At 37.8% G+C, this 27,310-nt stretch overlaps 5 protein-coding genes across 5 annotated transcripts; all 5 read right to left on the reverse strand.

Annotated features, from left to right (window-relative positions):
* Nucleotides 1–669: 669 nt before the first annotated feature.
* LOC125265924 (sterile alpha motif domain-containing protein 9-like) lies at nucleotides 670–4,034 on the reverse strand. Its single transcript, XM_048186486.1, has 2 exons — nucleotides 920–4,034; nucleotides 670–753 (listed from the first exon to the last, which is right to left on the reverse strand). Coding segments are annotated over exons 1-2 (3,015 nt in total). The 5' UTR covers nucleotides 3,933–4,034; the 3' UTR covers nucleotides 670–751.
* Nucleotides 4,035–16,222: 12,188 nt separating this feature from the next.
* LOC125265908 (histone H2B-like) lies at nucleotides 16,223–16,695 on the reverse strand. The gene has a single exon (XM_048186472.1). The coding sequence runs from the start codon at nucleotides 16,641–16,643 to the stop codon at nucleotides 16,269–16,271; it is 375 nt and encodes a 124-aa protein (XP_048042429.1). The 5' UTR covers nucleotides 16,644–16,695; the 3' UTR covers nucleotides 16,223–16,268.
* A 1,134-nt stretch (nucleotides 16,696–17,829) lies between these two features.
* On the reverse strand, nucleotides 17,830–18,645 carry LOC125265900 (histone H3). The gene has a single exon (XM_048186464.1). The coding sequence runs from the start codon at nucleotides 18,593–18,595 to the stop codon at nucleotides 18,185–18,187; it is 411 nt and encodes a 136-aa protein (XP_048042421.1). The 5' UTR covers nucleotides 18,596–18,645; the 3' UTR covers nucleotides 17,830–18,184.
* A 2,145-nt stretch (nucleotides 18,646–20,790) lies between these two features.
* Nucleotides 20,791–21,243, reverse strand: LOC125265905 (histone H2A-like). Its single transcript, XM_048186469.1, has one exon. It carries the CDS (start codon nucleotides 21,219–21,221, stop codon nucleotides 20,835–20,837), a length of 387 nt encoding a protein of 128 aa, XP_048042426.1. The 5' UTR covers nucleotides 21,222–21,243; the 3' UTR covers nucleotides 20,791–20,834.
* A 682-nt stretch (nucleotides 21,244–21,925) lies between these two features.
* On the reverse strand, nucleotides 21,926–22,769 carry LOC125265898 (histone H1-like). Its single transcript, XM_048186462.1, has one exon. It carries the CDS (start codon nucleotides 22,601–22,603, stop codon nucleotides 21,983–21,985), a length of 621 nt encoding a protein of 206 aa, XP_048042419.1. The 5' UTR covers nucleotides 22,604–22,769; the 3' UTR covers nucleotides 21,926–21,982.
* Nucleotides 22,770–27,310: the final 4,541 nt, after the last annotated feature.

Raw genomic sequence — 27,310 nt, forward strand, 5'->3', positions numbered from 1 at the left:
TAATTTAGTAATTACTTATTTTGGACTTGCTGTAATGTTTTACAGCCACATTCTGCATGCAGATGAACAGCAAGTGATACTGTAATATTACTTTTATTGGAACAAATGTAGTCACAAATACATCTCAAAGTTACATGTTGTGCATGAGGAATAATCAGCTCGATTCACTGATGGGAACTGTGATAAAGCAGTGATAACTTATTGGCCTGTTGTTCAGATAAAGCAAGAGGTATTGAGAAATGACTTCCTTTGGAATAAATTAACTCAAAACCCTTGAAAATTTGAATTTACAGACCCACCACCAGAAATATGAATAATATTTTTCATGTTTCTTTCTATACACGTCCTCTCTGGAAATAGGTGAAAAGTACCATGACTAAACTCTGCTTACAACTAATAATTATTATCTAATTGTCTGTTAGATTATACCCAACACACACATTTCTTTCTTCAGAACATAAAATATTAAGAAGACATTTAAACATTTGTCTTTGACATTTGAGTTCATAGATAAATTCGGTCCCACAATAACCTAGTCGAAGAGTTAAATCATACAGTGCAATTCAAATACAATCACATGAAATATTATCATATAAACAAGGTTGTCTCGTTCTTGAACAATCTTGTTTTCACATCCAGCTGAGAAGAAAGAGGAACATTTTTCTTGTTTTGTATGAGCTGCATTGTTGAGCATTTCCAGCTCCAATGAAGAGATTTATACTCTGAATGACAGCATTCGATCATCCATGAACTCTGCAGAGAAAAAGGGGATAAAATATTTCACTGAGAGTAAAATACAGTTGATACATTACATAAACAGTCTACAATTTTTAACACAATCAGACTTCACTACTGCCAATGTTTGGCAAATATGAAACATGTTTTGTGAGTCTGAAATATAAAGCATTGCTTTACTTACAGTTCTGATATCTGATGTTGTAGGCGACGGGTCCTCTGATCGTGAAGCCGAGGTAGAACGACACTTGGCCTCGTCTGCACACACTGGCCCGATTGTGAGCGACGACTGGAATCTGTTGCCCATTTCTAACAGCAAACACTTTATGATCCTCCACCTTCCCATCGATACGCTGAAGACATTTGACTTCTACACTTCCATCTCCTTCAGTCAGGAGATCCAGATCAGTTTTATCTAGCTTTGAGTGAACCAGTATCTGCAAGCCTTCTCCTTTCCCATAGAAGAACAGAGGCACCAGGTGGCGACCGTGAAGGTATTTCTGATACGTCCTCTCATATGACTGACTCATATATTTCACACAGTTTTCAAAATTTGGAGGGTTTTCCTTCTCTTGCTTTGCTTCATGAGGCCAAAAGAGCAAAAGAATCAAGAGGTAAAACTCTGGGCTTCTGCCATGAACTTCTGTCGACCAGAGTTTCTGTAACATGTCCTGAAGCTCTTGTGATTTTTCAGATGGTTTATTAGACTGACTCAAGATGATGTTGGCAAAAATGTAGAGAATGGTTTGGGTTTCATTTTTGGACCGAGGTTTTTCAATTGCAATCAAATTCTGTTCAAGCACATCAATGTCAGATTTTAGGAAATGAAGCAGTCCTCCAAAAGACTTCATTTTTTTCTCATTCAGGGCCATTTTTTCCAACTGGTCTGTCTGTGTAAAATATCGCTTGTAGCAATCTTCATCATCTTCACGAAAGTAGTCTGGGTCATCTTTTTTGTTGCTTAGTCTTGAGAATGTCAGGTACCATTCAAAGAAGTCATATTTCGACTCGACTTCAGCTCTGAGACCATTGATGAAATCATGGTATTTTTGTTGAAGAGGATTATTTGGACTTATTAAGGGCCTCAGATCTGAAATCTCCTTACAAACCTGCAGAAAACCAAAGTGGCCCCTGTTATTGAATCTGGTGTTGTCAACTAACTCATCTTCAGCTGCTTTCTCTTCACGTTTAAACGCATCAATGGCAGACAGTGCAATGTGCAACATTTCATCTATGTTTGTGCATGGTTTTTTAACTTCACTCCGCAGATGGTTTTTGTGAACTTGCCCCAATGTGTCCCTAATATGAGATTTTTTGTGGTCTCTTTTAATGGCCTCTTCTGCCCATTTTTCTGCCTCCTGATATTTGCTTTCCTCCGTTACCCCAATGTAATACAAACGTGCAAGTGCTTGAGGATAAAAAGGGTCTGTGGAGAACAAATTCGAAGCCCTCTCCAACAAACTAATGCATTTGTTAGTTTTACCTTCCCTTATGATGTCAAGAATCAGTCTGGAAAACTTCTCCTTTTCTATCAGACCGTCAGGTCTTGTGACTAACATTCTCTTGCAGATTTGCTTATAGTTACTCTCATTTCCTTTTACCATGCTTTTCAAGAAGTCAAGAGCGATGTCAGATCTTGTCAGTTTGTTCTCAGTGAACCTTTTCAGACATGCATCAGCGATCATCGGATGTTTCAGACGTATGCAGTTTTGCTCTCCATCAGAGAAAATGACTATGAGATCCATGAAAGGCTTCATTATCATTTCCACTGAAGGTTTTCTCTCATCAGTGGGCCATTCTGTTTGCTCAATGAATTTCTTGCACAAAGGCTTCAACAAGTGTGAACCTGGGACGTATGAATTCATCAAAGCCAAAAAACTGAGAAGTCTTGTGCTGCTGGACTGTTTGTCTTTTCCAATGTGATTGACCATTTCTTCTGTGATGACTTTCTCTGCATCCTCTTTCTGGAAACCTCCTTGCATTATATTAAAGGCATGAAACGTTTTTGATATTTTCTTGTGTTTCTTTTCAATCTCCTGCCTTTTCTGAGCAAACTTCTCCTTCTCATCTGGTAAGAGCTCCAGTTTCAGCTTCACGTGGCCTGGCGCTCGAACAACGCTCTTCTTCACAGCATTAATAATGATGAATGCAGGATGGTCAGGTCGATCAGAGCGCTGAAGCTTTGACTGCAGATTCTTTAATAAGTAGCGTAGTGACTTATCATCCCTGTGATCCAACAGGACAAGCACAGGTTTTTTGTGTGTTTCATATATTTCGAGCAGTGTGTTTGCCCTATCTTCAATCTCTTTTCTAAACTCCTCTTTATTTTCTGTAATCTCTGTTGTGAATGGTTCTGTCTGGATTTCACACTCTTCCCTCAGGTCCTGCAGTACCTCCCTGACTACTGCTGATCCGCTGCTGTCTTTGTGGTACAACAGCTTTATGGTTGTAACTTCCCACTGGCTTTTTCTCTGTAGTCGGATCTGGTGCAGCAGTTTTTCCTTGAATTGTCTGATTTCCTCTTCAGAGAGTTTGGAGTCAAGAATCAGTGTGTCGTTTAGACTGAAGTCTGCAGTGCTGCAGTTCAAAATGATCACAACTGGAGTTTGAGTACTGATGCCTCTATTATGTATTTCTTCAATCAGGTTTTCCCAGAGATCATTCTTGATAGGCAGATCATTGTCCGTCTTTTCCTTGGTGTCTAGTAGCAGCAGCACAGTTTTCCGATCTTGTTCTGCATGTTTCTCATTAGACAGCAGAAAAAGGTCCACCACTTGTTTTGACAGCTTTTTTGTGTCTAAGTCAGAATCGATCACTCTGGCACACCTGAGATCTTTCCGGAAATGCCAAAGCACCTGCATGGCGAGGGTTGATCCTCCACTGCCAGGCTGGTATTGTAAAGAAACATCAGTGATGAGACAGCTTTTTTCTCTTTTTTCCTCAATTAACTGTATTAAATCATTAAAGCCATCCCTTTCCACCAATTTTAAATTTGCTGATTTGTCAAAGTTCGGCCATGTTGGTGGGGCTCCTTGGAGAAAGTCAACCTCATACTGTCTAGCTCTGTCTGGATTTATCTTTGAGTCAACAGTCTCAAAGATATTGGACCATACAATGTCGAGGCATGATAGTGAATCTCTAAGTTCAGTTGGAATTGAGATTGTTTTGCAGGGATTGCATGAAGGTAATTGGTACATCATTAATCCTGTTTTATTTTGTCTTATTGCAGTTAGAATAGAGATCTTTGTGTGACAGCAGTGTCAAAAATTGTTGATAAATTCCTGTGTCCTTTTTCCAGAGCTGTGGAGACAGAAAAGATGAAGAATGGGATAAGTATATTACTAATGCCAGAATGAAGACAAGTAGTGGCTGGATAAAAACAAAATAACAATGATAAAAAATAATAATAATAAAATAATGGAAGGTTTGCTGAGTGAGAGCAAAATGTCTCGGGTTATGCATGTAACCATGGTTCCCTGAGAAGGGGATAAAGACACTGCATCCTAGGACACTATGGTGAATGCCTCAGTGTGACCCGTGTCTGAAGCCATGACTCAAATGCAACAATGACATTGGTGGACAACCGTCCGTGACGTCGCTAGCAATGCGACCATGAGTAAATAAAGGGCACCTGGAGTATACGTCATCAGCTTTTATTTTACTTTATTTATTTATTTATTTTGTCTGAAGGAGACATGAGCAGTCAAGCCCCAAGCATGGCAATGAGATGCAGTGTATTCTTCCACTTCTCATGTATAACCCGAGACGTTCACTTTCAAATGGGAACTCGCACTGCATCCTATGATACCATAAGGAATGAAATGGCAATGCCGAGGGAATGACTGACTAATTTGTTGCCAAAACCAGGATCAATGGAATTAAAAGCTGGAGTCAGTCGGCACGATAGCCTCGTGGGAAGTGTGCCGACAAATAGTGCTGTTGCGCTACGGACGACCCAAATTTGAGCCCCGGCTCACGGACCTTTCCTGATCCCATCCCCACCAAAAATAAGTCTTATAGCAACACTGTGTAACTTTTTTGTGTTCAAAATTTACAACATTTTTATAATGAGCAAGTACATCATGAATCCATTTTCCAAACCGTGTTTTTGTCTTAACCTAAATCACTATGGTACACCTACAATAAGTGTTTATATTCTGATTATTTCTGACTGGTTCGGGTCGTATCACTGTGGAGTAGCACAAGTACCTGCGTGACTCGTCATAGACATAAACAGAGAGAAGTAGATCCGGCTACAATGTTCTTCCGCAAGACGCATGCAGTTCTGTTTATTAACCGCCAAAAGTTCCATGGTGTTGCTTTAAAAAAAAAGGAGTCAGATTTCCTCATTCAGGTCTGTCACGAACTGTTAGTTAGCCAAAACTCAAGCTCTGATTTATACAAAGAAGTAGCTTACACCATTCTTATTTTCCTTACCAGGAATAATACTTCCCAAAAGAGCTCAGGTCTGGTAATGCCAGTCAACCAAGCCAGCATACCTTTAAGGGAATAATGGCAAAGGGAAACAATAGAAGCCCCTCGCCTGTCACCTATATCTAGGGGGATCTAGTTGATCCTCAAACCACCCCAGGGGAATATTTTACCTAGAAATACAAACACTCCACCCTGTCTGAAAAAAAAAGCTACCAATGGGAAGAGATGAAAATTCAGGCAAGTCTACCTCTCACCAGGGCACAAAGATGGGTATCTGTGAGAGCTGAGGACAGGAGTCTCACTCTCACAAATTATGTGATCTAAACACAGAGGACTCATGTTTATGAACATGACCTGAAGGACACGATAGGAGAACCACCCAATATAAAATCTCAAATGAGATAGTTTCTGATAACTGATAACTGAAGATAACTGAAGGTGCCGCCTGCTTAGAGGACCCATTTTATAGTACTACAGGCATCAAGGGGGCTTCCTAATGCTTAATAAATATCTGAGGAAACCGTCCCTTGACACATTCAAGGGTGCTTCCCACTTACTAAACCTGAATGAAGGGTGAGGAAGCCAGCACCTTGTTAGTATAAGGGAAACTTCTTGTTTACACAAAACCCCCTCAGAGGTGGAGAAGTTCTGAAGTAAATGTGAAGGAACTTTTTGTTCAGAATAGAGCCCCAGAAAACTGGGGGAGGAAGTACACTCTGCTCTCTAAGGGACAGCTTCACCTAATAATAATACTTATGAAGGAACTGCCTATTTTGAAAACCCTGTAGGAAAGGCAAGAGGGAAGATGGGTTTTTTTTCACCCCCCTTCAGCAATAGGCTGTTGACCAGAGCGTTTGCTCTGAATAGATCTTTCTTAGCCTTCCAAGCATCACACCTTGTCTGAGCTTTACTCCTCGCTTCGGGAGGAGGGGCTTGAGTGTCGCTGGTCTGGCATGGCACAACACAAAAATTTTAAAGGCTGTGCCTTCGACTCTCTAAACTTCTCAACGGATGTGCTGAAAAGCCTTAAGGGCGACTCTGGCGCACTGAGCAGAACATTTCTCTCTCTTTGAATGACGTCAGCCAGACTGACCCAGAGATGTCTCTCCATAGCTAACCATTGCCAACATCAAACGGCCGAGAGCAGCAGTTGTTTTTTTGGTAGCCCAGAGAGCCAAATCTATGATCCAGCACAGCTCAGCGACTGCATCAGGGGAAAGGCCCTGGCCATCATCCAGATCCTTAAGCAGGTCTGTCTGGTATTGTAACACCGCCATAGTGTGCAATGCACCATTAGCCTGGCCCGCAGCCGTGTATGCTCTTCCATTCAAACACAATGTAACACACATTTGTTTAGATATATGAACATTTGACACCAGTTCATTTAGTGAGTGCATTACATTTCTTTGCTGTTACTGTTGGCATTGGCTTCTTGCGAGTCAAGTCATATTATGTGCTTTCTAATACTGTGGCTTTGAGGCTTATAAGCCCCCATTTTCACTAAAGTCTAGTGAGTGACGCTGTTTCCTCTTAACTCATCTGTCAGAAGTTTCAGATGTCTTACCTTTGTGTCTTTAATTTAAATTATGTCAAAGCGAAAATATGATTTAATATAAAGAGAATTTACATCAAAGTAAAATTAAGATTTGAGCTTATAAAACTAATAAGGATGCTTCAATGAGAAATGGTGAATTGAGGTATTTATAAACATTGTGTTGCATCAAAATCACAACTGACATTATAAAACAATGTTGTTTCTATGTTTCTTTTTGTTGTTTCTATGTTTGAATGCCCTAGTAAAATAAATAAAAATACTTAATGTTTATTTCGTACTAATATATATATTTGAGATCCATTAACATATTTACTGACATATTGCTTAAAACATGTTGATATAACAAATACAATTAAACTTTATTTGGAGTACTTTATTGCACAATGAACATTTCTTATATTATTAAGACTATATATATTATTAAGACTATATTCTTATATTATTAAGACGTTATACTATTATAAAGAGACTGATTACATTGAGAGAGAAATGCTCTCCTCTCGCTCAACACAGCAGCGTTTCTCTGTAATTCAGTGTAAGGTAATAAAACAAAGTGTGGTGTTATACATTCACTGTCGGAAAAAAAAAGGAAAGAAAAAAAGGAAAACCAACCTAAAAAAAAAAAGAAATAACAACCTGGGCTGGAAAATACATTGTTTGTGAAAAGGGTCTGTTTTCAACACTTAAATAAATATATTTTTCTTAAAACTGTGTGAATTGTCTTACCGTTCTGCTGACAGTCTGCTGTTCTTCAGTGGCAGATAAAACACAGACCTTTTATTGAGTGAAATATCACACCTCTTTTATGTCATAAACCTGTTACACCTGAAGTGCTTTTGTCTGTTGTGAAATAAATGACTCCCTTACAAAGAGAAAGTGATGTTTAGCCTATTATACATTTATAATGCATATATTTGCTTTACATTTTCTTGCAGAGATACATATTCCAGTACTGAGGATAAATAAAATAATATAATAAATAAATAAATTATATTATATATATGAAAACTTTTAATGTATATAATAAATGTTTATTCATACTAAACTAATATGCTATACTATACTACACTATACTCAAAACTGCTAACATTTATGAAAAACACACCATATGTAACCTACCAAACATGATGAAAAGCATAAAAATGAATTTCTGGGAAAAGGTCAAGGAGGATTTTCTGTAAAGCAGTGTTCAGAAAAGTAATTCCATTTCTCTGAAAATGAAAGTTATGACAGCTGTGAGTGTGACAGAATAATGTTCAATATTCTGATAAACTAAAAAGTACTTCTAATGATTGGATTAGAAAACAGACATCAATGAGATTATCTCTCTGAACAATATGCAGATTCATATTTGTTTTCAGTTCAGTAATCTATGACACGTTTTACAGGCATGTTGAAATTAAACTTAAATTAAAACCCCATTAAATGGGTCAGAAGCAGGTTGACAATCTGTCAATATATATTCATGCACTTTCCATTTTCTTAATGAAAAACATGTTTGATGTATTTGCACACAGAAATTATTAATGTCTTTTAAGAACCAGTTTACTTCTTTTCCAGCAAAACGAAAGTTAACCGCACATGATTATAAGAAGTTGAAACTGACACTAAAACACCATCAAACTCTCAAAGAATCTCAGGCAGCTGAAATATTCTCATTCTGGGGGCTTTGACTGACTGTAATTACAGGTTTCATTACATTTCTCTGGAAAAGACAGTCCTCTCTCAGCAAACATGAGTACACATTTGTTACAAAAGATGCATTCAATACACAATGTATCACGTTCAGTTGTTTCAGTTTTGTTTTCATGGACTTTCCATTTATATCTCATTATTTCCTGTGTTTCCCTTCGGACCATTTTAATATGGGCATCGGATGTCAACTGAACATCAAAAACAACAGCAAGATTGCAAAATTGAGATGATGGAGACACAGAATCAGAGTCTGTGAACAAACTGAGATTATTAATTAAAACCAACTGCCTACCATTAGAGCTGTGACAGTGAGATTAGGATCAGGGTGCTGACATAAATATGAGTATCTTCAGCATAACAATGAAACCCCAGACCATACTTTCAGTTGATGTTGCCAAGAGGCTAAAATAGGCCCTAGTACAGCCCCCTTGCGTGAAACCTTGCTGAAGTAATTTTGGTTCAGATTTACATTTTTTCCCAGACATACAAGGTCATTCTTGACCCGGACAAGAGCAGTCAGTGCTGTGTCTCAAGCCAGACTGAAATGGTTGTAATAAATTGTCTGTGGTCAGATATTACTGTAACTGGCGAACTGTGACTCGTTCAAGAACATAGTGCTATAGGAAAACATCTTTGTTTGAACGGTTGTGAAGTATGTGGCAAATATGCCAAGAACTTGGCTTTAAAGGGCACCTAAACTGCTAAAGACATATCTTTTTCATCAGCACTTGACCCAGTAATATTAGCACTTACTCTTTATTTATATTTTTTACCTTTTTTTTCTTTCGATTTCTATTTGTATTTATTAAAAAAAAAAAAAAAAAAAACTGCTACGAGCACTTTGCTGGTGTAACTGGGATTTGACACGGCACTTGCATACTGTTGTACTCATGTTGATTTGATTGCTTCTACTATTCTCATTTGTAAGTCACTTTGGAGAAAAACGTCTGCTAAATGACTAAATGTAAATGTATTATGCAAAATTCACTTTTACATGGTGTTTGAACATGAATGTGTGTCAGCAGTGTGTGTACACAACCACCCTATAAAAATAAAAATCCGTTCGCAGATTCTGGTCAAAGTGACACAGTTTTCACAAGCCCTGCCCATTACTTCTGACGGACTCTGCCATATTAGCATAGACCTGCCCTGAGCGAGTTCACTGTCTGCCATTTTCTCCAGGCTGGAGCAGCTGTAGTGACAACAGTATCTCGTAAGCGATTGAGGTGTTTTGTTGTTGGTCTCCACATACTCCCAACATCAGAGCTGCTGAAGACGCAGTGGATTTGTTTTGTTTTTTAAGGGAATGTGGCCCCATATACCTAAATTTGTTTATATCTACACCAAAATGCTTTGTGAATAAGGGTCAACACAAAAGGTTTTGCTAAAAATTTGTTACTCAAGGATGGATCAGTACCATAGACTGTAAAAAAATATGGACGTAGCGTCCGTGACGTCACCCATAGAGTTCTGAACAGCAGTTTTGACGCCTAAATGAGGCCGCGGCCATCTTAGCTGCGTGTCACCGCACGTCACTCCCGGATAACTGAAAATAGGCAAAGAGGCGGGGAGGTGGTTTGAGCTGATGTGATTGGTTGCTGAAACCACGCCCGCCTAGCTCGACATAACCATGTTAGCAGCAAAGGAGCTATATATCTATCTTAGATACGATCTAAAATATTAATGAAGATAAGTTTTATCATCAGAACGTTCTAAAGGTTTACTGTCAATCTACGGTGTTTTTTAAGATATAGATCCTCCAACACCAGTAGTGTTGGGTGTGCAAATAACAACATGGAAAATCAAAATGGGACTTCATACCTTTATAATGAAATAGAGATCACGAGATGAATCCAATCTGTGGCACTTGGGTAAAATATGAGTGTCCATTGCAAAACAAAAAAACATTTCACATTTCTTCTGAATGATCTGCTCTCTGTCATCGTTCTTCAAGAAAGGATGCAATCTGAACAGCCTTTATGTTGTAAAACTGTATACGATCGTATCTAACAAACAAATGAGCCTGTGTCCAAAGTATATTTTTTCAAAATAGTGCAGCAGTTTTAGTTATAATATACAAGCAGTGCTGTCAGAGTTGTATATCCTCCTGGTATTGTCATTGTAGTAAATCTCACAATCAAAACTTTCAGCCAATGCCACGATCCAACAACGTGTGTTCTGTGTCTCTTCCGCATGCATGCACATCTACACAGACACACATCAGTCTCGAATATTATGCAGCAAGCCATATTTTATAATTGTATAAAATAATCGAGAAAAAAAAAGCACAAAAACGGCTGAGATGCCAAATTCAGCGGCAGCTGAGGTAACATGACAGCTCAGACAGCAGCGCAATCTACCTGTCACTCAAGTGACCACGCCCTTAATTATGCAGAACTTTAAGGCTTAATATAATTTAAACGGATAAGTTATAAAAAAAATCACCCCCCTCAGAGTTGTCATGAAGGGCAAAAATAGCAGTATAGACCAAAACCACAATTTGAACCAACTTGTAAACATGTTTTTTTCTGCTATAAACTTGGCCAATTTAACATGGGACTCTATGAGATTCTGCTCTCTTTTGGAGCCTGTCCCTAGCGGCCAGTCGATGAATCGCAGTTTAAGTCACTTCCGTATTGGCTTCACGAGAGAAAGGGGGAGGTTGCCGCTTGATCAGTACCAACACTTTGTGATCCAGCTTAAAGTCTCCGGAGTGATTTATGGTTACAACAGTAATTAAGGTGAGAGCACACACTTCATTACAGTTCATCGGAGTTGTTTTACGGATATAAAGTTTACCAGTTTATATTAAGCAACCCCCAAAAATGCATAAGGTCTGTATATATTTGTTTATTGTTAGTTGTATCGAGTGTTTCTTGTGTAATTCGCTATGAATGTTAATGTTAATGCAAGGGAGCGAAAACTTGACTTGACTAAAATCACAGCGCTCTTTTCCACAGAGTCCAATTAAAGCGTAAACCAGTTGAACAAGAAATATAGCAAAAGAAAACAGCATACTGATATTCCATTCCTTTCCTATAGCAACAAATTCCATTCATTAATTGTTACAGGACAGGAAGAATTGTCTTAACTTGTTAAATCATCAAAATCAACATGTATGTTAGACCCTATACTGACTAAGCTATTGAAAGAGATGCTTCCAGAGGTCATAGATCCTCTTCTTAATATCATTAATTCATATTTGTCACTAGGATACGTAGTGAAAACTTTTCAACTTTTCCTCTTATTGAAAAACCACAACTTGATCCTAGAGAATTACCCAGATAGCATTATCATAATCATTCAAACAATGTTGAGTCCGTGTTGATGCGTCAACGCTAATCACATTGAAGAAAAACTCATTTTGATATAAGTGACTTTTTTACTCCATTTATTTTTGTTATGGCAATTCCTGCTTTGTAGTTAAACTCATCATAAAGCTAGAACGGATGTCATGTTCACTGTTTGTTTGATGTGTAGTGAGATAGTAAACACAACAAAGCATCATGAGCCAGAAACACAGACATCCCTTGCTAAAACCAATTAAAAACATTCACCCAAACTTTAGAAGAGTTTCAGGAAAGCAAGAACAAACTGAAAACTTTTCTTAAAAAGTTCCGTTATGAACACAGTATTTCCTAAACAGGATTTTGTCACAAGTCTCTTTGACTAAAGACACCCCAACATTACAGCACTGAAAATCACCAATACTGTGCTTAAAATATAAATCTAATTATTACACTTATCGTTGAATCAATTCAGTGGATCCTTGCTGAAAGAATATATCTGTTTCTTTTAAAAGAGAATTATACTGACCCCAAACATAGTGTGAATATAATAATAGACCTAATTATAATAAACAGAATAATAATCAACATTAATATTCAGGGAAGACAATTAGACTACATTTTATTTTATTTGAAGGGGGTCATAATAAGCATAGATAATGGGTAGGGGGTATAAATATCTTAAAATATCTTAAAATAGTTCTAATAAGATTATATTGGGAAATAAACTGGCTTCAGTCAATAAGTTAAAGGTATTTTTTTGGTAACACTTTATAATTGTAACAAAGCGGGACTGAGGCAGAGATCCAAATGCAGCATTTTATTAAAGTAGAGTGGTCGTACAGGCAGGGTCAAACAGGAGCAGACGAGAACAGCAAGGGACAGGCAGAATCGTAATCCAGGTACAGGCAGAGGTCAGGACAGGCAGCAACAGGTCAATACAAAGGAACAGACAGGAACGGTAACAGACAGGCAGACAGGGAAATAACGCTCGGAATTGTCACAGGGTGAATCAAGACTTCACGGTGAGGTGGTGTGAGTGAAAGTCCTTTATAGTCCTGATAATGCGTATCAGCTGGGTGTGGTGATTAGTGTGGAGTGTGCGTGGCTGTATGTGGCAACAGGTGATTGGTGGAGTGAGTGCATGTGATAGGCAGGGAGGATTATGGGAAATGGAGTCCGGAGTGAACAGGAACAGACGGTGATCATGACAATAATGGTTTCATTTGTTAACATTAGATATACATTAGTTAACATGAACTAACAATGAATAATAATTCTACAGCACGTATTAATCTTAGTTAATCCCAATATTTCCTAACATTTTTTTTTAAGAATCGAATTTGAATCTCCTAACATTAGTTAATGCACTGTGAACTAAAACCTGAACATTTTTATTAACTAACTTTAACAAAGGTTAATAAATGCTGTAAAAATATATTGCTCATTGTTAGTTTGTTAGTAAATGCATTAACAGGTTAACAAATGAGACCTTATTGTAAAGTGATACCGATATATTTAAAAAAAATAATAACTTACTTTACAACTTAAAATAGTTTATAAACTCTAAATATTTGTTGCAGAAAGCCGAACACTTTTATCAGTTAACAATTTCAGGTTGATTCAGAGATATTTCTTTTCAAACGGATGGATATTCAGTTGGGTAAATATCAATATCTAAATTCTCACCATGGCAGAAAAATAAATACTGCATAATTATAATTTGCTACAATCATGAAAATCTGTTCTGAGTTTGTTGAAGTGATGTTACTAATTATTTGTTGAACTGTGTAACATCTTCATTTGTAAGTTGCTATACACATAAATGTAACAAACATTTGAAAACACTGATGGTATTTAAACTATACACTTCATTTTCATTTTAGAACATTTGTACTTTTTCTTGACTGAAACAAGATTTGAATCTATAGCTGCAGGAACAAAAATATATAATACAATTATATAATATAAATTAGACAAATTTTTAAATGTCGTCTTAATATTTTTGTTTCTATGTTCTGAAGAAAGAAATGTGTGTGTTGGGTATAATCTAACAGACAATTAGATAATAATTATTAGTTGTAAGCAGAGTTCATAGTACTTTTCACCTATTTCCAGAGAGGACGTGTATGGAAAGAAGAATATGAAAAATATTAATTATAATTGTGGTGGTGGTTCTGTAAATTTAAATAATTTTGAAGGAGTTCATTTATTCCAAAGGAAGTCATTTCTCAATACCTCTTGCTTTATCAGAACAACAGGCCAATAAGTTATCACTGCTTTATCACAGTTCCCATCAGTGAATCGAGCTGATTATTCCTCATGCACAACATGTAACTTTGAGATGTATTTGTGACTACATTTGTTCCAATAAAAGTAATATTACAGTATCACTTGCTGTCCATCTGCATGCAGAATGTGGCTGTAAAACATTACAGCAAGTCCAAAATAAGTAATTACTAAATTATGTCTAATGGTGATTAGATCAGTATTGTTCAGAATCACAATCTTACCAACTGTTCTGTTCTGACTCAAATGCTGGTTTAAAACCACGTAAAAAGTTTTCATGTTTATCTTAGTAGTCTAATTATTATAAGTAAATTGAAATATGTAACAATAAAGAAGATAATTACCAATGAAACAAACACTGCCTGGTCTTGCCCATCCAGTCGTCCAGTTTTCCTAACTTAACTTTCAGGTTTTAATTTTCCAGTTTGCACTTTGATTGCTGGATTAGCCTCATGTTATCAATTATATGATCTAAGAGTCTTCAAACATGAGCGTTTAGTTAAAGGTTAAGAAAAGCACTAATGTCCATCTTGAAACCATGAAGATAATCCTTATGATCATTTGGAGTATTTGACTGCCTGAATTTACATCTCTAAATGTAAATGTTTGACCTAAATACATCTACGGCTATAAATGATTGAAGTCCCTATACAGAATTAAACTCGTACAAGAGCTTACAGTGGCATTATGACACACATGTAAGATCACATTTTGTTGATGAGAGGAAACTAAAGTCTTTTTATATCTAGAAATTATTATTATTATTCCTCCAAGTTACATATGAACTTCTTTATAAACATTTTTGATGGATTTTCTTGTGGATGAGATGGAGCTGATAGCATTTCAGTTTGGTTAAAGCGTTCTCGATCTGCTCCATCTCATCTATGATTGACCTTTTTAACCCTTGTGATGCTCAAAACCCTTTACCTTAACTTGGGTTTCTGGGTCAAAATGAGTCTCTCATTGCACTATATGGTCTCTAAAAATTGGATTCAATCTTTTGTCAGCTTGTTTGCATTCATTTAGTTCAGGTTTTGTATTTCTTTTTGGAACTGACTGATCGCAGGCCTTAATCTGAATTTACGCACCTCAATTTTTGACTGGGAAAAAAAACACATTACTTTGGCAAAATTAAATAAAATGATAAAATATTCTGTACAAAACATCACATTAACCAGAAAGTTTGTTTTGAAATGCTTTTATTTTGTAAAAAATGGCACAAAGTCACACATGATGATCGGCCTACAGAAAACTGCTTGTAAACCTCTCCATAAACTATATTATTACCAACTATTTGTCAACTTGATTTCTTTCCATTAGCACAGGTTTTGTTTCCTTTTGAATCTGAATGATTGCAGGCCTCTTTTTCACTGAGATTAACTTCATCCTACTGAAGTGCATCCATCATTCAATCATCCAGCATTACCACACACTGTAAGTTTTAGTCCAACACTAACACAAGCAGAGGGTCAAGTACGGTTTAAAAAGCATAATAGTTGATCCATGTGGCTACAGTACAAGTTCTTCTTATTGTCCTCATCCGACAGGTCAGGTGAAGATACTGCATTAAATATATATTTCCAGACAGCTGCAGGGCTTTAGTCTGTAAGAAACGGACAATGATAAATCCAAAGATTGAAAGTTGTTTTTTTTTTTATAAGTCAGACCTTTTTTTTTTTTTTTTTTTTTTTTAAACACCCACCTGACAAGTAATTTTCACTAAAATTGTGTTTTATTAGCACAAACTATTAAAATAAATGAGGAATTGACTTAACTAATCAACAGTAATGAACCTTATATCAAAAAAAAAAAATACAGTAAACCTGATTCCCACTGATGTTGATCATGTAGCAACTGTTAATGATCTCAAATTTTAGTGCTTTAACAGCAAGAGTACATTCTGAAATTAAGAAAATTTGAAATCTAAAATTGTCCAACATTGAAAACATGTTTAAGATGATCTTTTTCCAAATATAATCACGAGAATTTAATTATACTTACCTTTCTAGATTCAGTAACCTTTACCTCAATATTACAAAACAAGAATTAAACTACATCATTGTATTAATGTAAAACACAGAACAAGTCAATGAATAACGAAACTTGGCTTCAGATTGGACACGAATCAAACCAGTCATAATGTTTGGGGGGTATTTACAACTCGAGCTTTCAACAGACAATATTCGCAACGAGGTCTATATATCAATCTCTTTTGTGTGAGTATATGGGTGGCTCTTAAAAGAGCCTTTGGGTGTGTGGGAGTCTCGGGGACTCTACTTGGAGCTGGTGTACTTGGTGACGGCCTTGGTGCCCTCAGACACGGCGTGTTTGGCCAGCTCACCGGGCAGCAGCAGACGCACGGCGGTCTGGATCTCTCTCGACGTGATGGTGGAGCGCTTGTTGTAGTGAGCGAGACGAGACGCCTCACCGGCGATGCGCTCGAAGATGTCGTTGACGAAAGAGTTCATGATGCCCATCGCCTTGGAGGAGATGCCGGTGTCAGGATGAACCTGCTTCAGCACTTTGTACACGTAGATGGCGTAGCTCTCCTTCCTGGACTTTCTGCGCTTCTTTCCTCCCTTACCGGCGGTCTTCGTGACGGCCTTCTTGGAGCCCTTCTTAGGCGCGGACTTGGCTGGTTCAGGCATGATGCTGAATGATCGCAGAACTGACGAATCAATGTGACTCACGAGCGACACAGAGGCTTTTATTCTCTACCATATGCTAATTTACACAGAGAGACGGGATCACCTGATTGCCTGTTTTCATAGGCCACACCCATAAACTCGTGTTTCACTGGACAACTCAAAGTATCACGCGCTGAATGAGAGCCAATCAAAGGCTGTTAAATGATAGCCCCGCCCACCGCCAACAGTTTGAGTGACACCCCTCCCCCCAGTTTCCTTTGTTTCATTTCCCGCTCTTTTTATTCATTACAGTTTGAGAAAATAAGAGGTTCCAGAAAAATATTGTGCAAAATCATGTAATTTTAAAAACTCTTAATAGACCCATTGATGGACTTTGGGAGGAAAGAGACCAATAAGACACTCTTTCTTCATTGTTTAACTGTTGTTGAACTGTTTAAACTACAAAAATAGTAAATAAACACCCATTTTGTGTAAAATACAATTTTATTTTCTGTTTTCTGCATTTCCACTTCTAACTTTGGTCCTTTCTGATCTAATCGTCTTTTTTTGTGAAACTCCTTATTTAACGACTGTTAAATTACTGAACATTGTGTAATAAAGATCTTCATGCACCATTTAAACTATTATATTTTGTCAATCATGTTGGTTAAAGTTGAGAAGACGCTGTTGACAGTCTCGACACATCATTGTGAAACTACATTTATGAGTTCATTAATGAAGTTAATTCTCTAACCAGAAAATAACTGCAACTGACATCATTTAATCATGACTCTGTGTGTCTCTTAAGAGTCGTTGGGTTTGTGTAGTTTCTCCTGATTTCATGTTTATCTTCAGAAGGCTCTTACAGGACCTGACAGAAACCAGCACCGCATCACATGGCCCTAAACTTCAGTGCTAAAATGCAGAATTACGTTTGATATTTAGTTTACTGCCTGCATACATTTTAAATTAATATATTGTCCCTGAAGACATTAAGAAAATATTTTCAAAATAATGTGCAGCATATGCTATCCAGTATGTTTACTATACTAAAAAACTAGATATGAAATAACTTCAGCATTATAACTCGTGTTCTTAAAGTATTCACCTATACAGCATTATCCAGTAAAAGCATCTCCAATTTCATTCTGAAAGTGAAAACATGAGCTTAAATGGAGTTAAAAAAAAAAAAACACAAAAAAAAACACCCCATCAAATTCTTTATAACCTGCATACATTGATCTCTGACACTAAAAAATTAGATATGAAATTACTTCGGTTTTATAACTCATGTTCACCATTTTTCACCTGTACAGAATTATTTTACATTATACAGTAGTCCTCTCTAATTTCATTCTTGAAGTGATAACATGAGCTTAAATTACAAAGAGGGAAAAAAAAGCCTCAAACACTTTATAATCTACATATATTTATCTCTGACACTTTGGTTTGATGACACTAGAAAACCAAAACTTATAACAATTACTGTCACTGGAAATGGTCTCGTTCAGAGCAGGTTTGTGGCTCTTAAAAGAGCCGTTGGGGTGAAGCGCTGATGCGGGTTAAGCGCGCTCTCCGCGGATGCGGCGGGCCAGCTGAATGTCTTTGGGCATGATGGTGACTCTCTTGGCGTGGATGGCGCACAGGTTGGTGTCCTCGAACAGACCCACCAAATAAGCCTCGCTGGCCTCCTGCAGGGCCATGACAGCGGAGCTCTGGAAGCGCAGATCCGTCTTGAAGTCCTGAGCGATTTCTCGCACCAGCCGCTGGAAAGGCAGTTTGCGGATCAGCAGCTCGGTGGACTTCTGATAACGGCGGATCTCTCGGAGAGCCACGGTCCCGGGCCTGTAGCGATGGGGCTTCTTGACGCCGCCGGTGGCTGGCGCGCTCTTCCGCGCTGCTTTAGTAGCGAGCTGCTTCCTCGGGGCTTTACCACCGGTGGATTTACGAGCGGTCTGCTTGGTTCTTGCCATTGCTCAACTCTCCTTCTCTCTGTCCTGCTTGTGCTGGAAATGCGGCTTGATGTTTCACTCCTGCTTTTAAAACATCGCGCGGCCACGAGCTCATAGGGTCGCGAGGGGGTGCGGGGGCCTGTGATTGGCCAGTGTGCTTATGACCGCTAGCCAATGACTGCGCGTTTCCTCTTTTCAAACACGCGGAGGGTTTCCCGCTCAAGACGCTTTGTTCAGACAGTGTCACACACCCACAGACTTACACTCACACTGCTGTGTTTATTGTGCTGAAATACTCCCTTAATTCAGTGATTGTGCAGACTGGGTAAACCCAGCCTGATCTGCTGGCGATTTGATTTCGCCCGGCAACTCAGTCTGGAAACCCGTACATTCATTTCTACTGCTTCTGTTACACTTTTGCGGGAACCAATCACAGACATTCTTATCCACCTTGCTCGCTATTGGCGGGTATAACACGATGACGATAGAGAAGTGACAGCAATCACGACCGTCAATCCAATTCCCTTTAACCTCTCGACAATGTTGAATGACTTCTTTAGTTTAGCAAACAAATTTTAATTGAGCTTGGTCTGGTGATAGCCAGACAAGTGATTGTGCAGATCTCGGATCAGAACTAAATCACATTAGTCTGTTTAAAGCACTGCAGTCAGTCACACACAAACACTGATAAACTTCTGTTACTCCAGACATCCCCTGAAGACCATATGAATTGCTTTTTATTTTGGATAATCTATTGATGTAATATTAAATACATAATCAGAGCTTGGTAAACATAACTATATTAGGATAAGTGGGTCCTCACTCAGTCCTGTTACCCTCACACATTTCCTCCTCTGAAAAACTTGGAACATTCCACAAGACACATTTTCAACAGGAAGTTGCATCATCTGGATCTTATGCAGGCCATAAGACGACCAAAAGTAAGTCCTCTCATTTTAATTTATGTATATTTGATGAAATTGTAATTATGAACGAGAGCGTCAATCTCAACCTACTGTCCTGTTACCTAAATTATTTCTTAGATGTTATTTATTTTAAAAATATTAATTTTAAGTAAGTCACTAGTATTTGCTCAGTGTCCTCATGCTATTAGCATGTACTCATGTGTCCATATGTTATGTATTTGATCATTTTTGCTTAAAAACGCAATCCTGTTACTTTCAGTTCTGTTACTCATATGAAAAATAACAGGAGTGAGTTAAGAGTAACAGGAGTGAGTAAAGTCCTCTGTTTGTTGGTTTAATAGTGTGATTATTAGTTGATATAATACTATTCACCTGTTTCATGAGTTTTACAGTTGAAATTACTTCAATTGTAGATTTATTTAGGATTATTTTTACAGTGTGAATGCCATACTTGCAGGGAGCCAGTACACCACGACGTGACTTAATCTTTTTGTCTTTTTCTCTTTTTTTTTTTCTTTTGTAGATGATGGAGAGAACCTTTACTTTGCAGGTGCCAGAAACACCCACCCATGGCATGCTGCAAGAGAAGGAGTGACCGGCACACCCGCAACCCTCTCTTTCCCCCTCTCTCTCTCCTTCTTTCTTTCTCCACCTCCTTCACTGTGAAGTACTACTATCACAACATCCCTTCAACACAGAAATCTCACTCACACACACGGCCATGTACACACTCTCTTTCTCACACATATGGACACTCATTCCTGTTACTAAAAAAAATAAACTTAAGCCACTGTTTTTATCAGTTTTGTTTGATCCATCATTTATACAATTAACTTGAAGCTTCTGTCTTTTAAATGAAAAAAATGTTAGGTTTATTAAAATACACGTTGCCTTAATATAAAGTGATTTTTTTTGTCACAAATAACCATCCATTTCTTCAAAATGAACACTTTCTGTAGGTGAATACAAAGGAATTAACTGACATGCTTTTACACAGCAAATGAGTTTTGGTAACAGGACTGAGAAAATATGCATCCATCTTCTGCTTTGAAACCTTGTAAAAATGAAATCAGTGTAATATTAGATTCAGTGTTGGAAAAAAAAAATTAATTTTGAAGAGTTAATGTCACCCATTGGGTGGAATGGCCCGTTTATACATGCACATCTTGTAGCACTTATTGTATTTGTAATTATTGATGCAGTTACCATATTTCTGATTGTTTTGATGGGTCATTTTTATTTCATGTCTAAATATTAAAGAAAAGCTCTGTCTATCAGATAAAATGTGTGGCTCTTAAAAGAGCCTTTGGGTGTAATGAGAGACTGGAGCTGGTTTATTTGGATTTGGCGGGCTTCTCGGTCTTCTTGGGCAGCAGCACGGCCTGGATGTTGGGCAGCACGCCGCCCTGAGCGATGGTCACTCCGCCCAGAAGTTTGTTCAGCTCCTCGTCATTGCGCACCGCCAGCTGCAGGTGACGGGGAATGATGCGGGTCTTCTTGTTGTCCCGAGCGGCGTTTCCAGCCAACTCCAGGATCTCAGCGGTCAGATACTCGAGCACAGCCGCCAGATAAACAGGAGCACCGGCACCGACGCGCTCTGCGTAGTTGCCTTTGCGGAGAAGCCTGTGAACACGACCGACGGGGAACTGCAGTCCTGCCCTGGAGGAGCGAGTCTTGGCTTTCGCTCTCGCTTTGCCGCCGGTTTTGCCTCTGCCGCTCATTTTGAGTTCAGATACTATAACTTTCTCAATAAAAGAAAGAAAACAGAAACTCAATCCTGCGCACACTGTCTTTATAGGAGAGTGCTAGTCACCCATTGGTTTAGAGTCTGTTCAGATTTCATCCAATCACTGAACTTCCCTCCAAAGCCCAACCCCCTTTTCTGGCGGGAATAATTATACACAAGTATTTGACTTTAAAGACAAACAAGATTAAACTATTGAAATATTTCAGATAGAAAATAATTAAATAAATGTTAAGATAATTCGTTTCCTAAATATTCATTGAACAATGTGTTTTTTCTGTGTGCAGTTAAAATGAACTAAAGTGGTGAAAATTTAAACAAGTTTTTCAAATAATTCACATCAATATTAATATGCTACTGGGGTTTGACACACACTAACATGGAATATGGATATTATACGCTGTTCCTGCCAAAAGTGCTTCACTTTCACACTATATTTTGAGCACATTGACCTTCTGATGCTGTACAGAATTATGTTCATATTGTAATACTGGAGTTTTATCAGTTCATATTGTTCTATGTAATAATTGTTTTATGTATAATGGTTCCCTGAAATTGGGTGATATAGTGGAAACTACATAAAAGTATTTTATATTGTTAAGATTTTAGTGTTCAAAAATCTAATCTTCACTATTTACTTTCAACAATTACAAGAAATCTTTAAATACAGGAGTTTTGCTCTTTACTCAGAGTTAGTGGGTGGCTCTTAAAAGAGCCGTTGAGGAACAAACTAGATTTTTACTTCTTTTTGGGAGCTGCCTTTTTAGGCTTGGCGGCTTTAGGCTTTGCCGCCTTAGGTTTAGCCGCCTTGGCCTTTTTGGGGCTCTTGGCTGCTTTCTTAGCGGCTGCTGGCTTCTTCGCCTTCTTGGGGCTCTTCGTGGCCTTCTTAGCGGCTGTGGCGGCGGGTTTCTTGGCCTTTTTGGGCGATTTCTTAGCGGCGGGCTTCTTTGCCGCGGCGCTCTTGGGCTTCTTGGCCGCAGCGGGTTTCTTGGCCGCGGGCTTCTTGGCTTTAGGAGCCGCTTTCTTGGCCGGCTTCTTCTTGGTCTCGGCTTGCTGCTTGTTGAGCTTGAATGAGCCCGAGGCGCCGGTCCCTTTGATCTGCACCAGGGTGCCTTTAGTCACCAGGCTCTTGATGGCGATCTTGACGCGGGAGTTGTTCTTCTCCACGTCGTAGCCGCTGGCAGCGAGAGCTTTCTTCAGGGCGGCGAGGGACACGCCGCTCCTCTCCTTGGACGCGCTCACAGTTTTGACGATGAGCTCACCGACGCCTGGACCTGCTTTCTTGGCTTTCGCAGCGGACTTCTTCTTGGGCGCTTTGGCCGGGGCGGCAGCAGCCGGGGCTGGGGCGGTTTCTGCCATCTCTCTCTGATCGGATCGAGTCTCTCAAACGCTGTCTGCTTTCAGCAATGAATAGCGCTCGCGCGGCGCTGCGCTCTTAAACAACACATGAGAACCTCGTAGACTCAACCTGCCCGCTCCGCGTCTGTGCGCGTCCACGAGCCGCTCGCGCGTGTGTTTTCTTCTCTCACATTTGGGGCGAAACTGGAGCAGTAAAATAGTTTGTCACAGCCGAAACAAGCGAGCAGCAAGCAGAGGTTCTGAGCTTTCATTAGAGACTGAAATACGGCGAGAGGAAATGTTTGTTTTGCCTCCGTCAGATCAAATCCGAGGCGAGCATCAGTCACGGGGAAAAGCCGCGTGTGAATCTGCTGGATATTTGAAGTGATAAAGTTGCTGAAAGCCTGAACGCTCCTCTGTGTGTTCAGCAAACAGTCTGAAAGAGACTTGAATGAAATCAGCATCAGTGAGGGGCGAGAGGAGGCTTTCATACAGCTGCTGTTTTGGGCGCTTGAAGCACATGAACATCATCCGGAGTCTGTCTGTGACTCTCATCACCCTCATCTTCACCTTCATCTGTACTTATAATCATCATCATAATACACTGATTCTTGAGATAAGGGACAAAACATGTTTTAGATGTTAGGTTTTTTTTGTTTTTGTTTTTTTGTTTTTTATATTACATTATTACAAACTGATTTATTTGTTGACAAAGGTCTCAGCTAATGTAAAGAACTACCGCCCTGCAGATTTCAGACACACCTGAACCAGCAGATCATGGGGTTTAAGGCTGCTTGATAATTTCAGACAGGTGTGTTGATCAGAGTTGGACACCCCTGATGCAAAGGAACAGATTTTTATGAAAATGTTTTTTTTTCTCTCTCTCTCTCTAAAAATGTACATTTATTCACTTCATAACTTTATTTCATTACCAAATAAAGCATTTCAATTTGATTCATCCAACAACAGTGTAAAGTCTTCAATTATGTAATAATGGTGTCAGTAAAGTAGATAAGCGATAAAATACATTTGCTACATTTTTTTTTCTTCTATTTTTACACTATGAACAATACAGGTACTAAATTCCTTAATTCAAAACCCTGCTTTTTAATATTAAACATAAACAATGTTCTTAGGTAAATCAGACATAGTATCATGTAGTTCAGTTGAAGTTTTAATAATTGAACACAATAAATTGAAAAAAATAATAAAATATTTATTTCAAAATTAACAGAAACCTTCAAGGTCCAAATGAGAAACTGATTGACAAGACAATAAATTAACACAACTGACTAATTTTTAAACTTATATTTAATTTAATTTAATTTCATTTCATTTCATTAATGCTGGGCAAACGATTAATCGTGTTTGTGTTTACATAATTTGTGTGTGTGTGTGTGTGTGTGTGTTCTGTGTATAATTATGATACATGGTGATGCAAAAACTTGTGAAATTGAGATCCAGGCAGTAGATAAAGTTGATTTAGCCAGACGACGTTTGTCGCAATAGAATTGATTTTAAAACACAGCAAAAACAAACACCAAATTTAAAGAAATATTATTTTAAGCCTAGGCATGCCACGATTAAGAAAATTAATTTCTTAAATATATTTTAGTATTCATCTATGAAAAAAAGTATCCTTTCTACAGTTGCTCATGAGCTGTTCTAATAAAAAAAAAAACTGGAGATCTCATAGTTTTGGATCCATGGTTAACCATAATCATAATCTCTGATGACAGCATTTGTGATATATATATATATATATATATATATATATATATATATATATATATATATATATATATATATATATATATATATATATATATATATATATTGATCTTACAGAGTTTTAATTAATTTGTTTTTTTTTTTCTTATAATAAAGAATACATATCTATTAGCCAAGATGGAGTGACTAATATCAAATCTCTACCATCCATATTTTATTTAAGAGAACTATGTAATACACATGTTTGTCCTGAGAGCAAAGTTTAAACTCTCTTCATTGCACAACATTCTCTAACTAAGTCCAAACCCAGTTTAACTGAACATCAGTCAAGCCATCACTTAACTTCCATTTCATAAAGGGTTGGACTTGGTGCTTATTAACAGAAAAGTGTAGTAGATTAACAAAATAAAGAACTGCTATGAGACTTAATTTGTAAGTTGTGTTGACGAATCTAATTTTGAAGCATTCTCTGCAGTGATCACAGTAAAGGCAGTACCTGCACACACACACGAGGAAGAGAGGAAGTCCCCCACTCGTAGGGTCAGTTAGTCAGTTGAGCCTGTTTGGCAGCTTTAGTGTCCTTCTTCATCCAGTACGTTGGGTCTCTCAGTCTGTCATGAGGACCAGGTGGAACATGAGGTTGACTCTGAATGCAGCCGTCTTTCTCTCTCTGCATCATGGCAGGATGTGTTGTTTCTGCATTAACTCAGTCTTTTCGTTGTTATCCCCGAGAAGTTTCAGCTTCCTCTTTCAGGGGTTCGCTGGAATCAGGGGTGAGCCGGAAGCCCATCACCCATCAAACAGGTGCCTGCGTTTCTCTGCAGCCTGGGTCTTTGAGTCTCTTTTCCCCACTGGCATGCACAGTCCATTCGCTCTTGTTTGTGTTGGGACATCTTCTTCTGGAAATTGAACACTCAGAGAATGGCATAAATCAAATTGACCCCACATAAACTGTTATCACAACCGAAAATGAGCAATCTGCTCTGCTTTTACTTAATTTTAAGAGTCTCATCCAATTGATAACAGCAGTTCTGTATTTTATTTAATAAAGCGAGTTCTTCTTTGCAGAAAATAGAGCAAGCAATTTCTTCTTTGCAAAAATGCAGAAAAGAGCAAACTAAACTATATTTTTAATTATCTGAACATATAAATAATACTCACAAAATCAAAATCAAACAAAACAAAACAAAATGAAACTTTTCTTTCTTTACCTAAATCAATTTAATTTTAACTTAGTCACTCAATCTCGTTCTCATTCAACACAATGCAAAAGTTATTTCCATTAACACTTACTAAAAATCTCTACAATAGATAAAATTTCAAGCTGTCCACCAGGGATTATGAATACATATTTCAGACATCTTCAGATCACTGATAACAGAATATATTAAACCTATATTTTTGCTTCATTCAGTTAATATTGTTAATATTGTACTGTTTATTAATTTCTCTTTTAAGTAGCTTTACATTTCATGCATATCATATTTTGATTTAACTTTTAACCTATCTGAGACAATGCATGAAATAATAATAAAACACAAACTATTAAGCAGAATTATCTAAGTACAATTTTACATATCATATCACTAAAATTTGGACCGCAATACGTTAAAGACAGCAGCACACACACTCGATCTAACACAGCTGGGACAGAACAGAGCAGAACAGGAATTTGGTTCGAGACTAACTTCACCTCATCAAAGTGACTGAGGAAATAGTGAGTGGCAGATAGATAGCCATAAGTTACATTTTTAAGCCTTTTTACAATCCAATCTCCTTTATAGGACGGACATCCACATACAAGAATAATTGCTGATGTGCTGCTCTGCTTTGACACCCACTCTGACAAGATCGAGTTATGTAGGACATTTTAAACATTATTTAGCACTTTAGGTTTTAGTGCCTTGCAAGGACTTCAATACACAGAAGAATAGGTCATGACCGAATATAATTTCATCTATCAGATAAAACACTCAAAATACTTGTGGTTGTAGACAATGTTAATAATTTTTCTTTCTTCTTTTCATACAATAATTTCTACAAATTTGCACACTTTAAATTTCTGCTTTCTGGATTTAGACAATTTCAATTTCTCTTGGATTTAAATTTAAAAATTGCTATATTATTTGCCAATGGATCTCAATTTAATAATTCAGCAAGGCCAGTCTTCTCCTGTTATCGTAATTGCAGAGCCCTTTTTAGAAGCTTCTACCCAAAACACGAGTTGACTTCACAGACTTTCAATAAATCTACTCAAAAACACAGTCTCACCCGAGGATTAGCCTAAACGGGGAAACAAACGGTAGAATATATTGATATCAAACATTAAACAACAACAGTTGTCAACAATTGTCATCCTCGCAACAGAGCGCTCCCTCACTTTTCTCCCCGGATTCTGAATATTTCAGTTGATAATTCAATATCAACACCAATCAATGAATATTCAGTAATTAAACTCATCGGGGTCCCGGACTCGTGATTATTTCTTTGGCTGCAGTCCAAAATTATTGAAATATCACATCCTCATTACAGCAGATAGCTTCAAGGCTCAACAATTCGAAAAACAGCAGACTAGAAACAGAGGGTTTTTCTACTCACCTCTCTTTTAATCCTTGCAGTGCATCATTCGAAAGAACCCGAACCGGGCCGAACAGATCCGGGTCACGGCACCAAACTGATGTAAAAACTTGGGAAAAGGAGATCCAGGCAGTTTTTAAAGTTGATGAAAAATTATTTATTCATTACAGTTAAATTTAGCCTCACACGCAAACTTTAATCGATAATGAAAATACTTAATAAAAACCAAAAGGTAAAATAACCATCATAAAGTATTAGTCAATAGTTAATAATAAAATTTAGAGTATTGTATCTAATAGATGAAAATCAAAAAGAATTAAAACATTTGCAGATGAGAGAGAGAAACAGAAGCCAAGGAGAGCAAAGGAGGGAAAAAAGCTGAATTATCAATGACCCGGTCAGCTTTATACCATGAGCATA

This window comes from Megalobrama amblycephala, linkage group LG3, assembly GCF_018812025.1.
Source record: "Megalobrama amblycephala isolate DHTTF-2021 linkage group LG3, ASM1881202v1, whole genome shotgun sequence".
NCBI classification, from domain to species: Eukaryota; Metazoa; Chordata; class Actinopteri; order Cypriniformes; family Xenocyprididae; genus Megalobrama; species Megalobrama amblycephala.